The 17,617-nt window shown below is 36.6% G+C and overlaps 1 protein-coding gene across 3 annotated transcripts in view; it reads left to right on the top strand.

Annotated features, from left to right (window-relative positions):
* ESCO1 (establishment of sister chromatid cohesion N-acetyltransferase 1) overlaps nt 1-17,617 on the top strand; it is a 33,157-nt gene that overhangs the window by 11,150 nt on the left and 4,390 nt on the right. For 2 of the 3 annotated variants that reach the window (XM_032183466.1, XM_032183467.1), the window contains exons 8-9: nt 7,505-7,636; nt 14,897-14,986. In XM_032183466.1, coding sequence (XP_032039357.1) covers nt 7,505-7,636; nt 14,897-14,986 — 222 coding nt within the window. Of the gene's footprint in view, nt 1-7,504; nt 7,637-14,183; nt 14,307-14,896; nt 14,987-17,617 lie in introns of those variants that run through there. The other variant, XM_032183468.1, reaches the window with a different exon arrangement.

Genomic DNA, 17,617 nt, shown 5'->3' with positions numbered 1-17,617 from the left:
GTAGGAGATCTCAAATATTTGACATGTCACTTCGTAAACCACTATCCTTGACATTAGTTACTGTGCTGACAAGACATATGTCAAGTTATGTCAAGAATAGTTTGTGCTAGCGTCTGGAGGGAAAAGAAGCACTAGGTGGTCTTCCAAAGTACCAGACTTTGTTCATACAAATACTCAAAAGAATGGGATTAAATATGTCTAATACGGTATGGTACTTTTTGAAAGTAATGGTTCTGTTTTGCATATCCATGGTGAATTTCGTAAATAATGATGCTGAATGGCTCTGAGAAGGGTTGTTTTTTTTTGTTTTGGTTTTGGAGATACTTTCAAAGGTGCTTATGTACTTCTGTAATGATCGTCTTAAGAACAGACAAACGATTCATTTGGTTCAAAAGCTGCTAGCTGTTCACGTTGAAATTTCCCCCATACAGAAAACAGGCTTACACAGCCAGATCAGTGAAACTAGCATTTATAGTGTTGGTAAAAGAAAAAAGTACAGTTAATAGTTAGAAACTTTTTTTTCTTTGAAGTTTCTAATGAGAGGTATTAAGAGAAGCAGTCTCATTCTTCTTTAATTTGAGCAAAGATGGGGAAAAATCATTACTGTATTCTTTGTGGGGAATCACAGAAAGTCTCGGGTTCGAGGAGACCTTGGTCCAAGGACCCCCTGCCATGGGCAGGGACACCCCCAACCAGACCAGGTTGCCCAAAGCCCCATCCAGCCTGGCCTTGAGTACCTCCAGGGACACCACCATCCACAGCTTCTCTGGAACATTTAACTCAAACTTTATTATACTTTTTTTTTTTTTTTTTTTTTTTTTATAAAAAAAGTCTGAAAAGTTCAGTTTTGGGGTCTCTACTGTGAGTTCTGATTTCCTGGGTATCTTATCAATCCAGTCCCTATTAACGTGTACAGAACATTTTTTTTCTAAATATCTGAAAGGTTAGGCTTTGGAGGGGAGTTGGGCCTAGTTCAACTCCCCACAATACTTTGTTGTTTCACTATTTCTTTTTTTTTTTTTTCTCTAATGAACTTCCCTAGTCTCCTTTGTTTAAGTTTGACATCTGTCCTTTTAATTGTCTTTACAGTATCTGAAGGCTCAGAGTCTGAAATGTTAAAAATATTGTCTGTGTATTCTAACTGTTTTATTTCCTGAGATACCTTTAGGGAAGTGTTATTTAGGGTAAAGCTAGTCTTTGTTTTCCATAATACGCTTTATTTTTTATATTCAGTCCTTAAGGATGTATAATACCTTCCTCCTTTTCCCATATGGTAGCTTTAATGAATAGATTTGTTTTCTATTTTTCTGAAGTTACAGAATCCTTAACAAGGTTCTGGGCTCTGTGACTGCAAGAAGTAAAACTATAATTTCCAGTTGTAGAAGTACTTAGTAGCTGTTCTTTCACCATTCTCTTTCTTGCTACACCTCATACAGTTACCTAAGCAGCTTTCAAACATTAAATTACTGTCGTTATAAAGAGGCAGAGCTAAGACAATGTGCTGTTTTTTGTGTTCTTCAAATTTGCTTGCTCTTATACATCTTAAAAAAGCAAGGCTCTTCTGAGTGTGGCAGTTAAGCTGAAAAAAAAAAAGGAGGCATGTAATGCTGCAACGACCTTTGTAAAAGTGTGATAGGCAACAGCGGTACCCAGAGCAATGTCCAAAGATTTAGGTTCTGACCTAGGGGAGTACGATCTGTTCTTCAGGAGGAAATTCAGACTGAGGTCTCAAATATGTTAGTTCCAAATCCTTTACTTGGTGTTTCAAGAAGTAGTCTGTTCTGAATGTTTGTGGACTGCACTCTCACACTTCATTTAAGTACTAGGTGTATGGTTAGTAGATTGACATCTTAAGTGAAATTCCGAACTGCAATATAGAGTAGTGCACTAAAATGATTTTTTTTCCAAATACTTGAATCTCATGTGCAAATGTGAGAAACTGAATATGAAATTACTTGTTCCTTTAACTTCTGAAACTGAAAGAAATCCAAATATGCAAAGCATATGTTTTCAATTTTCATAAGATGAGATTTGTTCCTTTGAAAATAAAGCTAGTCTCTTGAAAATGATACTCAACAGTTTTCAGAAAGATCATGTAAAAAGATTGAACAGTGAAAACAAATCACTGATGTGATAAAAAGATAGTATAGAGACTTCTCTGCCTTTCTGAAGATCTGATTGAATTAATATCTGGATGGGAGCAAGTGTTAAGAAATGTAGATCCTTACATATCCCTAAATATCAGCAAATGCGTGGATCAGGAGGGCTTGATACAAGATGCTTTTGATTCTGGGGTTTGAGTTGGTGCTATATGTAGAAGGGGTGTGTAGGCTAATTCAGTTTACACACCTGGCTATCATACTTGAATTGTTGCCTACTGATATTTCGTTTAAACTTAGCATAGTTTCTTATTTGACTGAAACAGATAATATATAAATGAAATGTTTTAATTTAAGTTGAAAGCACAATCCTTGATGGAAATAATAAAGGAAGTGTAAAAGTGATTTCTTAGAGTCTGAAGAAAGTTGCCTAAGAAGCATTTAAAATTGCAGCTTTCTTCCTTGCCCTAGTACAGTCTGGTTCGCAGTTTCTCTGAAGAAGTGGAGAATGATTCAGGGGCAATGTTTTGTTGTTCAAGTTAGTTAAATACTGTCTCTTGTTCTTTCCTGTAGTCCCAGTAAGAACATGACCAGGGAGGGAGTTTAGTAGAGACAAGAGAAGTCACTCTCCCTCACTTCTCACAAATCTTACCCTCTGGGACAGCTCTGTCCTTAGCGGGGCAGGAGCGGTCATCCTCTCCTACAGTCACTCCTTCCCATTTCAGCTCCAGCACAGGAGCCCAGCCTTCTCCAGCAAATTCAGGTGGCTTGCGTTCAGTGTCGTTGGTCCTGAGAGTTTCTGAGAGAATATTTCATACGGTTAGCTGGGACCAGCTACAGGAACTGAAGCAGCAAGGCTACTAGCAGTGTAACACACTCTGTAATATACTTGAGTTATGTTCTTACATGGGTTGAGAATGAATTGATCATCCCTAGTAAATATCGTGCAGGTTTGTTGTTTAACTTTGTATTTTTTTCATACTACTTTAGCTAATGACTAATGATGTCATTTCATGATGGAAAATGACCCCTCCATTTTCATTTTTTTTTCCAAGTCTATCAAATCAGATACATAACAGTTCTGAAAGTTTCAAGTTGGCTAAACTAGCTTTTCAGAAAGAGGGGCATTACTAATGTTTTAGGTTTTTTTTTTCTTTGTCACTGCTGTTGTAAATTCCATATGCAGCAGTTCATTTCAAAGTGAAACTTGTTTCTGAGTTGGGTCATGTCTTCTGATCCTCCTGGTCAGTAAGGGGATCCCCACGTCAGCTTCTGTCTTGAATGCATCTTTCATTGAAATCGCATTCTTTGACATTTTCGTTTTCTGTGGAGAGCCCCAAAATCTTTGTGTTGCTCCTTCCTGCTCTTCATTGTATTTCCTTGCCAGCCTGCCTGTTTTTATGGCTGGGGTTTATTCTTTGCTCTATGAGAAGGCAAGAGGAAAAAGTAATCTTCCTCTGAAACACACTAGGTAATAAAGAAGGAGGTGACCTAATCTGTGCCTGAAGAGAGGAAAAAAAAAAAAAAAAAAAAAAAAAAAAGGGCCCCTTTTTGTCTACTACGGAGGCACCAAATGCCTTTTTTGCTTGCAGGGCTCCTTATTCCACATATGGAGGATCAGCAGACATGCACCTTCTCAAAGAAGATATTGGTAAGACTTTTCTTTGTCTAACACAGAATTGAGAAAAACTTCTGGAGATTAAGACGACATTGCCGCAATGTTTGATTACAGTTAGCCCTGAAACAGTGGATCTTGGATATCCTGTGCTTACATTAATGATTGCCTGATATGTCAGGAATGCTCAATTGTCATCTACACTCCCAGAATTTCCTTTGGAAATAAAAGTATCTTTGATCTTTATTGTTATTGTTTAGAAAACTGAGATTTAAATAGAGCAACACATTTTTATTCCTGAAACATCACGTTTTCGTAGAATCATAAGATGGTTTGGGCTGGAAAGGACCTTAAAGATCATCTCATTCCAGCCCCTGCCATGGGCAGGGACACCTCCCACCAGACCAGGTTGCTCAAAGCCCCATCCAGCCTGGCCTTGAGCACCTCCAGGGATGGGGCAGCCACAGACTCTCTGTGCGAACTGTGCCACTGGCTCACCACCCTTGGAGTGAAGAATTTCTTCTTAATGCCTTATCTAAATCTTCTCCTCTTTTAGTTTAAAACCATTCCTCCTTGTCGTATCACTACACATTTTCTTAAATACAGCTGAAAAAGTCTTTCGCAGTAAGGTCTGAGAGTCAAAATTCTTACAACCTTTATTGAGTGCTTTAACAGTTTACTGCCCAGTACCTAGTCTCTGGTGCTTGCTGAGAATATTAAAGTCCATTGATTTGAAGTTAAAGCAAGATAAATTTCATTTCAATATTTCTTTTTTAAAACTTGAAAAAAAACATGGCTTTTTGACTTTGATTCCCCAAATCTCAGTTTTAAAGGGTTCTATTTACTGTCATGTCTAGTGCATAAAGTTTGGTTTTTTTCATTTGTTTGCCTGTTTGGGAGGACTGGCAACCTTGAATGAACTATTGTTGTTCAGGAACACTTCTTATATCTTGATGTGTTCCTTTTCTCATTTTGCTTACGCAGTGACATATGGTTGAAAATAGATTCTCTAGGTGTTTTCTTCGTAACTCCTGACTTTATTTTGCATGCCCTGTTTGTACAATAATCCGCATTAGATTTACAGAGCTTTTTTCTTTTTTCCTTCCCTGAAGCATTATGCCCTGTGGTGAGGGTTTGAAATAGTATTTAATTTACACAAAAAGGCCATCATCCTTGTAACCCGCAGGATACTGCGAAGTATTTGCTAAAATGTATAACCAGCATTTGTTAAGGCTACAAGAGTCTAGAAGATTGCTTTAGATACTATCATGTGTTTTTCTGATGCTCCTATAACAGGTTTTTAGTATTAACCTGTGTGTGCCACCCTTTAAGTGCATGCCAAAATTGTAGTATCAGTGAAATCCTTTTTGAGGACAAAATAAAACACTGATACAACATCCAAGAAAGTCGGACTGTAAATTATGGCAGTACCATGCCAGGGAAATAATCCATTCCTAGAGACTTCCCCCACTGCATATCTATTTACAAGGTTAGATAGGATGAGCCAAGGAGCTTGATAGCTTTGAGGATATTCTTGTCCCTAATTCTTGATGTCTTCCTACATAGCTATTGTTTTTTGGTTAGCAAACTAATAGATATTATAGCTTAAATACTTAAAACTGCTCAATCTGAACAGAAATTGTTTCATGAAACTTAACCACTGTACTAATATTTTAAGAGCAGCTTTATGTAGCTGATTTTCTCATTTTTCTTTTAGGTGTATTGTTAAGCACCAGAGTTGACTCCCTCTTACTGTACCTTAGACATAGGGGATATGTTCCCCATCCTCAAGATAGGAATTACTGGTTTGATTCAATCGGTTCATCCTAAGGTGATCACCAGCTCCTGCTGAACAGCCTTTTCTCCTCTCATGTATAAACCCTTGAAATGCAGTACATCTTGGTGGCCAGCTTGGTTCCTTGTTTTGAACTATGTTGCTGCTTTAAAGAAAATCTGTAGGTAGAACAAAATGTGTTGGGTTCAGTTTTTACACCTTAAGAAACTTCCTGTTCTGACTTTGCAAGTCTGACCTCAGGATTCACCTCTCCTCTTTCTTTTGTAAAATTAATATATACCCGTTCATCTTTCTGTAAACATATGAACACACAAATTGACATCCTAGTAAAGCCATGGCTTCTCAGATTCAGCTTTTTTCTTCTGGCTGACTTCCAGACAGAAGAAGCTGTTCAACTCTGAACTTCCTAAAAAGAAGTCCAGCTCTGAATTTGCATGACCAAAGCAGTTGTACCTTTAGTCTCTTCTTGGAAAGAAACTGATACCTACATGTTGGACTTCTCTGGTGACTGCTTGAAATAAGTTGCTGTTGTGTAGAGCACTGAGCTGGCATCTAGCTCTTAGACTTGCTTAAAAATATCTCTGAAGATAGAAGGAGTAAGAAGTGATTTGTAAATGCTTCTGCAGTATTACAAAATGGTTTTATCTGTAAAGTGGGCTTTTTTGATTGTGAATAAATCAACTATTAGAAATCAAAATTAAATTCAGGTGATAAGTTTTCTTGTGGATTTGTGTACTTTTGATTTGGAGTAGAGGTCAGTTTCCTTTAAAACAAAACAAAGTGGCAAGTGTTTTGTTTTTATAGCAATTTTATACCCTGAAACATACAATACTGTTACATGTTAAAATAGATTAAAAGTGACATTTACTGTTGCTTTCATAATCTCAACATCCAAATGTAGTTAAAAAATAAAAAATAAAAATAAAACTGTGTTGGAACATTAAGCCATACCTTCAGACATGCATTTTTAGCTAGAGACTTCAGTCTAACTGGTATTCTTTAGCTCTTTGCAAAGGAGCACTTTCTACAATGGACTTCCTTCTTTATTAGGCATTGACTCCTCAATCTGAGTATATTTGCAAGCTGATAGTACTGTTTTAATGACTAAATCACAAAGCAATAGGTACTGAGTAGTGCCCTTACTTTGGTAATAGTTGGTTATAGAGTAGGAGAATAACACAAAGGTTACGAGTAAATATATGATCTTCTGTTTGTGTTGTAGCTGCTATTCAGTACATGAAAAATAAGCCATGGACTATTAAGATAGCAACTAAAACATGATAGTTACCAGCTTCCAATTAAGAGTGAAGACTTAAGTCCTGAGAATATCTTAAATATGAGGCTTTTAATCTGTACAAACTATAAAGTAATGGGGAGAGAGGTTTTTAAAACAATCATAATGCTATTTGATTGCCTTGAAACACCTGTTTTTTATAAAAATGTGATCAACAGTTGCTGACATATTGCTGGTCTTAATGATTATTTCTGTAATGTTTGTTATGTATGGTAGCCTTCCAAGCATTCAGGAAGATGGCTTACCTCAAAAAGAACAGCCAAAAGAACAAGCAGCAGCAGAGCTATAGAGAACACCAAATAGTGTGGGTCTAGATGTGGTTCATTTATTTTCTGTATGAAAGATGCTTATATTCACTGCAAGCAGCGTAACAACGGAAGAGTTACTTTTTAAAATTTCTTGAAGTAAAAGAGAAGTTGGTTCTTTATAATGTGGTAAGGAGAAGGCTTAATTTTGATGTTGGTTACTGTTTCCTTTGTGATTTGTGTTTTTTTGAGGCTGTGTGGATTTTCAGAAGATGGAATTCTAAATTCTGTACTTATTCTTGTGTTCCGCTCCATTTTAGCCTCTGTGTTGATTTTACTGAAGATTGTTTATACATTTATAACAGGCGTATCTTATTAGGCGGAAGCTCTGTTGAAGTTTGTTTACTGTGCTTGGAAATGACAAATAACTTTTTTTCTTTTCCTTTTTTTCAATAGGATGCAGGACAGAAGAGATTTGGTGCTATTTCCTGTAATATTTGTGGAATGCTTTACACTGCTTCAAATCCGGAGGATGAAACCCAACACCTGCTCTTTCATAACCAGTTCATAAGTGCCGTAAAATATGTGGTAAGAAAAAAATTCTTTTCTTCCTGTGTACTAGTTACAATTCCTATTATTATGTTGTTGTGCTGTAATAAATTAATATCACAGGAGGCCACAAGTCCACTTTTGGAAATAGTTTCCAAAGCCATAGCAGACAGACTATACATCACTTAGAAAGGTATTCAGTAGGATAGTGATGTTGCATTACTTTTGTATTCTATCTTTTACAGTTCCTTAGTCTTGTGGGATGGGGACGTGGTGGTGATAGGAAGACAAAATAATGTTACTGTTTGAAAGCGCTAAATACAGGCTGCTTCTTGCAGCAGTTGGATTAATTGTCAGATAAAGAGCTGACTGTTTTTGTAATCGTGTAATGTTAGATGACTTCTAAATTTGTCTTAATTATGTGTAATTAATAGAGATGCTGCCTAGCAATCCAGTTGATACAATGTCATAGTGTATCACATACCAAATTAGTAGTGTGATTGTAATCTTTAAATATAAATTTAAAATATTATTCTATAGGTTCATTATATGTGTTATAGCTGAGTATCTGTCATATTAAAACACAGATTTGAAAAACCTTCTACAATTTTAAGGATGGTGTAAAATCAGCTATTTCACAGTAGCTGATATTACAAGACTTTCAGGAAATATCTGTTCACATGTCTGAAATCCAGAACAGAATCCACAAAGTCTATTTTCTTTATCACACATGTTACCTTCAGTACTCTACACTCGAGTAGATAAGACCTCCAGGATAACTGAACTGAGGCCACCAATTCATTTCATGTACGTGCCAAATGGCAGTTGGGCTACTCTTAAATCTCAAGCTCAATTTTATCCCATGATTCATAAATACAAAAATATATCTTCATAGCTCAAGTGTTTGAAACTATCTAGTAAATAGTTTTGGTATTTGTTCTGTTCTTGGTTAGTTTTTGCTGAATAATCCAGACATCTTAAAAGATCTTTTCTGATGTGCAGTAACTACATTGTAGGATGAGACTGGGCAGAAATGTTTTTTCATAATATTCCTGTTTGTCTTCTCCCTACAACCCCAAGTATTTTAGGATCTTGAATGTTACTGGAGCTGTAAAGATAAGTCATAGAAGATGGTGTTAGTTCTTCTGGACAGAAGCTGGCATATGAGTTCAGTAGTTATTTAAAGCTGCTAGGTTCACGTGGTGGAAGGAAGCTGCACTGAAATTTGAAATTGAATATTTTGGAGCTTGGAAGAGCTGAAATTTCTTACATGTATGTAAGTCTAGAGTAACAGCATGATTAACAAAAAAGTGAAAGAGCAGACTTCCTTAAAACAGTTGTAAATAACTATACATAAGTTAGAGAAAGTTTCCTTTGTTATAAGTACACCAAATGTTTCCTCAGCTGCTAGGTATCTTGTTAAAACTTCACAATTTTTATTCAGTCAAATTGTTTGTATTGTCAGTTCAGTGAGTAAACATTTGTATTTCTGAATCTGTTAGGAGTCTAGTTGTGTTTCATGACGGAATGCTGTGGAGTGAGGATGTAGCTGGTAACTGGTGTATAACACAAAGGAAGGAGCCTTATGAGTCTTTAAATCCTCATCTCTGTTTTTTTTCCTTATAAAATTTTCATTGACTCAGTTTTCTGCCTTGCTAAGTAGATACATCTTTAATATTAATCATTTGACCCATAGTTGGTGGTTCTTTTTTGATTTTAGTAATGTCTATGACAGAAACATTCTCACCTCCTCTTAAAAAATAATTTGAATTGTAGATAAACCTTCTTGCCAGTGAATCGGTACACCATGTCTCTATCTGTTAATTCTTAGTTGCCCAGAAATACCAGAAGAATGATTGCTTGGTAGGAGGTTCACAGTGAGGATTTTTGGAAGGATGATTTGGAGATTTGCTTGGTTTCTAAAGATTTATATGTAGAGTTACTGTATTGAAAATAGGGCTGTGTTCCTTTCCCTGACACAAAGTGTTAATGGGACAGTAACATCATGCAGTTTAAAAATTGTACTAGAGAAGATCTTAGTTTGATGCAGGTGACCTTGGGATCTTACTACATTAGGTCTCTGGATGTTGTTTTTTACGTAGTTAACACACTTGTCATTGCTGTTGATTTGGAGGCCATTTTGAAATGTTTTCTAAGCATCTTTCATTCTCCTGTTATTGACATTCTTCATGCCATGTGATGCAGTCCCAGTCAGACTTGAGAAGACTTGTGTCAGCCTTTCTCCCTGTTGAGTGTCTCTTGTTACGTGCCTGGTAGTTTTATTGATGATTCATTTCACTGAATCACAAGAAGATGGCTGTGTACATTATCACACTAGAGCTTCTCTTGCTGTGAACTGTGAAAATGGACTTCATAATTGTTTGTGTCTAGCCTGCCTGCATAAAGCTTGTGTTTTTTTTGCCTTTATTTTTTCAAAGTACCGAGTGGCCAGAAGATAGTCTGCACATAAATAATAAACCTTATTCTCTTCAACAGAACATATTTTTAAAACTTTTTTTTTAAACCTTTATTAAAAAATCCTTTTTAGATATCTCTAAAAATACTATAATGTCTTCAGAGGTAGGACAAGGAGATGATATTGAAAAACACACTTTACACACTTTGTCACTGATGGCTGATAGAGACAAAAAGGAAATTGTGGGCATTATATGGAGAGAGAGAATTTGGCAAGTATAATGGCACTTTCTAAATGTGGGAATAGGATATTGGCAAGGACTGCTATGAGTTTCCTGAAGGGTATCATTCTCTGTTGACAGAAGCGTGGTAACTGAAAGAGCAAGAGGGTAAGGTAGTCGAGGACAGTCCTGGAGCAGGAATAGGGCAGTGTGAGATTGATCCACTACCATAGACAATATAGGAGTCTGTCTCACTATCCTTCTGGTTTCAGACATCTGAAAATCTCCAGAAAAAATATGCCATTCTAGAACGTGCTTGCAATTGCATGACTATGTACATACCAATGTTAACTCCAGTGGTAAAACTGTAGGAGGGATAAGTGTTTCAGTTTTGGTTTAAAAAATAAATAAATACAAATCTAGCTATCTTTGTAACACCACTTACCATCACTTTAATCTCAGCAATTTTTTTAAAGAGCAGAATGTTTTTAATGAGGTTTTTAAGTTGCAGAGACAAATATTTAAGTTAGAAAATGCCTGTGGATCCAGGTGCCTGAGGTGAATGCAGTTAATATATTTGTATTTCAAGCTCATCCTCTTAGTTAAGAATATCTTGAGCTGAACAAAATTGGGAGAAGCTGTTGTTTGGGCTAATGACTTAACTGTCTAAGATTTAAGTAGCTATTCTGCTATAACAGCATCCAAGCCTATCTGTGAGGCTTGAAGATGTGGTGAATTTCATGTCATCTTAAAATTTGATGCTTCTCTTGATGTGCATTAATTCTGAAATTGATACGTGTATGCAAAATAAAACATAACATTTCAAATAAAGTTCTTAACCATTAGTTATCTTCTGTAAGAATCTTAGTTTTAACAGAATTAAACCAATGGTTACGTCCAAGGATCTTAATGCATTCTGCAGTCAAAACTTCAGTTTCCACATTACACTTGGAGGAAGTAACGACAGAACATCTGTAACTTGATGAAAAAGTCAGGAAGAAGAATGCAGTAGGCCCATTTCTCTGCTGCAAATTATCATAACATTTCATAATAAACCTGATTATTAGGAGAAGAACATTTTACAAATGTTTTTCTTAGTCCTAATATCAAAAATGGTACCCTATTAACTCAGTTTTCCTCACTTCTTCAATGTTTTTTGAGGAAAAAATGATATAAGAAAAATACACCAGTTTTCATCCATATGTATTCATTTTGGAAATAGTTCTGGCTTGTCTCTACTCCATGACATACATACACACATACCTATTAAAAAACAAAAACATATATAAAAGCAGATTTGCTGAAATTTGTCCTACTCTTACATAAGGACTTTTAAAACAAGGAATTGTGCAAGCAGTCTTCAATGTCTTCTAATTTATTTAAGTATTTTTAAAGACATATCTGCATAAGACACAAACTATATCTTAAACTATAAGCAGAGCATATTTTGTGTGAAACTGAGCACCTGACATATCAGCTGCAGTGCTTTTGGAGCCATCTTTCCCACTGTGTTCTACACTGGTTGTTACATACATATATAATAGCCCGTGAAAGCACTGCACTGCACGCCACAGTTGTAATTACTAATTGTCCATACTGCTGTGTCCTGGTGCAGTAGCAACTGCCACGCTCTATTGTCCTTTTTCTGAATTACTTTTTTTCCTTTCGTAATTTTATTGCCATTGCACTTCAATAAGCAAGCACAGCCTTGTATGAATTGGGAGGAAAAGGTACAGGATAGTTTGAAACACTCAGATTAAAAAACAAGTTAGCTTTTCAGGGCATGTTTTTTATATGAAGTACCGGTAGGATAAGCAGCCGTGAGATGGCGAGGAGGAGGGCACTGCAGCTGTTACCACACACGATAGGGCTCTGTGGCACTGCTCTGCCTACCTGTGGCGATGAGGTTTATATGAGCCACGTTACAGCTACTTACAGGCAACCTGCTGTTAAGCACAGGCTTCCAGCGTCAGGGAAGGGTGGTGCAGCCACGTACTTTTACTCCAGGCCTTGCCGAACATGTGTCCTGACAGGAACAACAGCTTTCCTTTCAACTTGGTGTATCACAAGCAATGTACATGAATGCTTGGGCGCCTTGTGCAACAAAAAGTCCCAGTGCCCTATAGTAATGGCAAGCAAAAAGAAAGGGAAGAACAATTTTTTGACACTGTAGTAGAAGATTATAAAATACCTTGCAGATACAATGCTTTTGTTTCTTCCGGTAGTAATGACTCCTGAGTTAAGGAGTCCTACTTTAGTTCTCAGTGACTGAAATACCTTTCAGGTTGTTGTGTTTTGTTTCAAGTCTTTTTTTTTTCTTAAATTAATAAGTGTGTTAAGGGAAATCATCTTCTGACCACATGGAAGATACTGGTACTAAAGTGCATTTGATGTATTGTAGATACTTAATAGGATCTGTCCCAGCTGAAGCTATAGAACATTTTCCTTAAAAGCTTTGATGTTAGAATATGAAAGAGCAGTGACAAATCTTGTGCGTTATTTCCATTAGTCTGGTTTAAAGGAAGCGCAGTTCATTCCTTACTAAGACTGAACAGTAAGGATACTGAAAAAGCAAAGCAGATAGATGAAATATTAGTTCATTTGTTTGAAGTACACAAAGCTGCATCAAAAACAAAGGTATAAGGGTTGAAAATGCCCTTTCTGATGTAAACCAAATGAACTGAAAGTTTTGGATGAGCTTAGAGTTCGCAGGAAGTTTTTGAAGAACTTCATCTAAAAGATACATTTCTGAATAAATTTCAAAGTACTTGAATTTAGAAGTTGCCCTTCCTGTGAATGTGGTCTGATGTTATAATGATATAATGATAATCACTTAAGAAAATAAATAGGCAGACGATAATAAAAATAAGTTATATGTATTAGAGTAATTTTATCTTCCCAATTAATTGCATTTTTACTGAATCATATTTAGACTTCTGCTAATAGGCTGTTGCTTAAACATGTCACAACGGTCTGGTGGTAATAGAAAATGTTTCTGAACAGACTACGTTTTGTTGGAAATGCCTGGCTGCTAGGTCAACAGAACACCGTAGCTTCAAATTTAGAGTAGAATTTTCGGCATTAGGCCTGCACCATTCTGGATACTGTAAAGGAAGGACTGTCAGACGTGTTTTATTTCTCTGCAGGCATGTTGAGTGATGCTCACAGGTGGTTTAAAGTAGGCTATAGAAAGCTTTTGTAGGGCAGAAAGGTAGCCAGAAGGCAGTGAAAGACAAAAAATGGAGAGAGGATGGCGTTTGAAGTTGGAGAGGCAAACTCTGTGCCTTTTCTCACAGAATCAAAGCACGTGTCACAGTACCACCAATGGCACTTCTCTGCTTTCATGGATATTGTAAGGCTGCTGGTCATTGCCCTTCATTTTTAGATCATAATACAAATTCTAGTAGTTGTCTTGGCATTTAGTGCAACTGCTACTGAGCAGAAAGGCAGGCAGGATTTAAATGGTATCTGTGTTGCAACTGTTCCCTTGCTGGGTGCTAAACTTGTACTTAAATAGTTCCAAGACTACCAGCAAGCAGGTGAATTTCTAAAATTATTCTTTCCATGACTTGTTTGGGGTAAGGGATTAAAATCAGTGTGATTACATTGAGATACAGATCAAGTGTTGTAACACCTAAGTTTGACGTTTTTTGTGGTAGTTTATATGGCATTCATTCAGTGCCAAATTCCATTGCTCGGTCTTTAGCTGAACATTATTTTGTGGAAAGGTACAGATTTCAATGAGAATTATTCCATCAATATTGTTTCTTCAAAGGCTTTTTTATTTAAAGTTGCTTTGAGTTAGACTTGTAGATCAGCCTTTTCAGTGGCTGAAGTTACTTCTGCATTCAGTACTTTTAGGTCCCGTCAAAGCAACTTGATTTCTAATATCTACCAGTCCCATCTTACTAGATTTAAGTGGCTTTTTTGTTTTGTTTTTTTCCATGCAGGTACTGCTCATTATTCACCACGAGTGTGGATCTGAAGAAGAGTTAATTACCTCTATTTTTTTGAGTATGTTTATACTTCAGATACACACAACGTAGCCTCCTTCCCCATTAGATTCTTAGAAGGTAGTTATAAATTTTTTTTTTATAGTATCCTTCTTGTGGCTTTATTAGTTATGATCAGTAACAAAATAAACTATTCCTTACATTTTGGGCAACTGCATGCCAATCAGTTCACTTAGAACCTCCTGGAGGTCTTTCGCATGCCAAACTTTAAAACTGAGTGTGTATTTGTGGAGGTAACTATGTTAAAAAGAAATCTTTCAATAAAACTTAGGGTTTTTTCCATTCACTGGACTCTGGAAAATAAATATTACCTAGGTTTGGAGATCAGTTATGTGAGCCGAGTTTGCTACTTCAGTTTTAAAATTCAGTTTGCACTGCAGTCCTTGGGGGAAAAATCTAGTTGGGAAATAAGACACTTTGCTAAATTGCTTCTAGTTATAGTTAGGCTGTTGTATTGTACTATAAATAAGATCTTATTATATCTATTGTGCTCATTTTAAAAAGCTAGCTGAAGTTTCCTTCACTAGCAAAACAACTGCTAAATAGTTCAAAGTCTCTGCCTAAGTTCAGTGTCTAGAACAATAATATGCAATTTCTGTTTGTAAAGGTACATCTTGTGTATGGTTTAGATAAATTTTTGTTTTATTTAGGGATGGAAAAAGGAGAGAATTCTGGCTGAATATCCTGATGGGAAGATAATAATGGTTCTTCCTGATGACCCAAAATATGCACTTAAAAAGGTATGGTGAAAAGGACTGAACTTGTTTGTCTTATTTTGTTATTTGATATTTTATTCTGAGTAATGAGGATGTAAAATTTGTAGAACTAATGTGGGAGCAGTTGAAGGACTCAAAACTGATGTGGTTCTGTAGCTTTCTCCACAAACAGGTCAGGGCTCTCACTCCTACACACTGCTGCACCCTTCATAGGGGGATGGGTCTGAGCTAGAACGGAAAGCAGGGGTGGGAACAGCATCAACCAAATGAATTTTAATTTATTTTTTTAATATACGGAATGTCTGCCAGATATTTTGTATAATAATAAAAAAAAAAAAATCTACTCTATTTAAACAGGTTGAAATGTATTGATCTTATTACACAGCGTGAATACCTGCACCATTCCCTAGATGATTTTTGGCTAAAAAGAGATTCAGTTAGAAAGTGGCCTCAGTCATCTATTCCATTCCCCTGTGCAAAGCAGGATCAGCTCTGGTTATGATGCATCTGATAACTTTCTAAAACTTCTGCTTTTTTTTAATAACTTCCTGAGGCTTTGTTGCAGTGCTTCACAAATTTCCCCTAAATGTCCAACAGAATCTCCACGCTGCAATTTTAGCTCATTCATGGAAGTTGTACTTCCCCAGCTGTAGGTAACATCCTTCTTTTCCTTTTTGCAACAGCTTCTGTGTTCCTGAACAAACTGTTGTTTTTGCCTTAAGAAGATTGAAAGGGTGTGCTGTTTTTCAGTTTACCCTCTTAAATATCATTTTATAGAGCTCTAATCATTGTCACACTGTCCACTAGATTCTTTCCATCTGTGCCATATCTCGTGTCTCTTTTGAAACTCACCATCTAAATCTGAGCACAGTACACTGGCCGGGCTGTAGAGCAGAAGCATCTTGCTGGCTAGCCTGCGTTAGTACCTCTTAATATGGCATTCCATTTTTCAGTAGTATGGCACTGACTCACATTCTGCTGCTGATTTGCTGTGACCAGGAAGTACTTTCTCACAGTACTGCACTCACAGAATGGCTGAGGTTGGAAGGGGCCTCTGGAGGACCTCTGGTCCAGCCTCACTGCTCAAGCAGGGCCACCTGGAGATGACTGTCCCACAGCACATCTGTACTGCTCCAGGGAGGCTGGGCAGCTCTGTCTGGGGAGGTTTTCAAACCCTGAGTCACAGGGTTTGATCTCACAGCTGAACCTGCTTAGAGCAGGAGCTTGAATCTCTTGAGGTACTTTTCCACCTGAGTTATTCTGCTATTCCATGGCTTGTGCTCCAGATAGTAATATTTAAAACATTTTTATTGTTGGTTGTACTACTCCAATCTATGTGTTTTAATGTGTTTCTGGTTTTCCTGAAATTAGCAAGCTGTAAGCTTGAACATTTTAATTGTGTAAGTCAAGAATTTTAATTGATTCCCTGAGATGCTGTGACTGCAGTGGGTTTTCTTTAGACTAAAACAGAATTTTCTAAGTTGCCATATTGAAAAAAGAATCTATGGCTTTTCTTACGGTATTTAATGCAGATAAGTTTGTTTACTAAGTTTAGTTTTTCTGGTGGCTTTGTCTGAATTTTAGTATTACATCAGTATAAAGTTTTGCATGTAGTTGCATTTTTTTTTTTATTTTTATTTTTTTTACTAAAATGACTGAGGAAGAAACAAAACCAAGCGTAAAATACCTAATTGGGGCAGAGGAAAAGAAAGCTGTAGCAAATGAAGTCATTTAGGACAGAGTTCTCTGTAATCCTGCATGGTTAAAGTTGAGAGCATCTACAGTGGTCAGCACTGTGGCTGTGGAACAGCACTTTAAGAAAGGTGACATAATGTTTCAAATTGTTTAATCTGAATTGTCATTAAATGACTGGTGCATGAAGGTTAGATGAGAAAAGAGAGTAGCTGATACCAGGAATTTTTGAAATTACTTTAAAAGCATGTTTTGAAAACAATTTTCCTTTGATCACCGCTAATCTTCTATATTCAAAGCATCAGTAATTCCAGTATTGTTTTAGTAATGTAACTACAACATGCGTTGAAGACACTTACGCCATTTAATGCACCGCATAGAAAAGGCCACATTTATTTCGGACTCCTGTAAGTGATGAGATGTTTCAGTGCCTGGTTACAGGTATAGGATTCCCCCAATAAAACCTCAGCTCAAGCGTAAGCTTTTCTTTATATTCATGCTGGGGTTCATAAGTTTCTTTTAAACTTGCATTAGCAAGTTTAAAACTTCTTTAACTAAACATTTTAAACTAAACATTGAAATTTTGAGTTCCAGTTAAGCTTTACAAACTAACGGAAGAGCCAAAAGCTCGAGGAAGGAGGCAACAGCTAATCATTCCGTTTCAGCAAACACATGCGTGATCCCTTATGCAAACCCCTTGGCACTGTGCTTGCTATCATCTGCTCAAGACCCTTAATGGATTCATTATTTCAAGACTTTAAAAATAACCAGCTGAAAACCTTCCACTACACTTGTTTAACGTTTTGTATAGACCTCATTTTCTGGCTAAAATACCAGAGTCCACAGTTTGATAATGTGCATCCTCCCTGTTAGCCTTTGGCTAAATGAGTCTGGACTTACTGGAAGCTGATTTAGAGGTTTCTGCTCTTCATGTTTCCAGACAAGTATAATTTAAGGAAAATT

The sequence above is a fragment of the Aythya fuligula genome, chromosome 2 (genome assembly GCF_009819795.1).
Source record: "Aythya fuligula isolate bAytFul2 chromosome 2, bAytFul2.pri, whole genome shotgun sequence".
In the NCBI taxonomy this organism is placed as follows: Eukaryota; Metazoa; Chordata; class Aves; order Anseriformes; family Anatidae; genus Aythya; species Aythya fuligula.
This window is presented reverse-complemented; position numbering and strand designations above follow the sequence as displayed.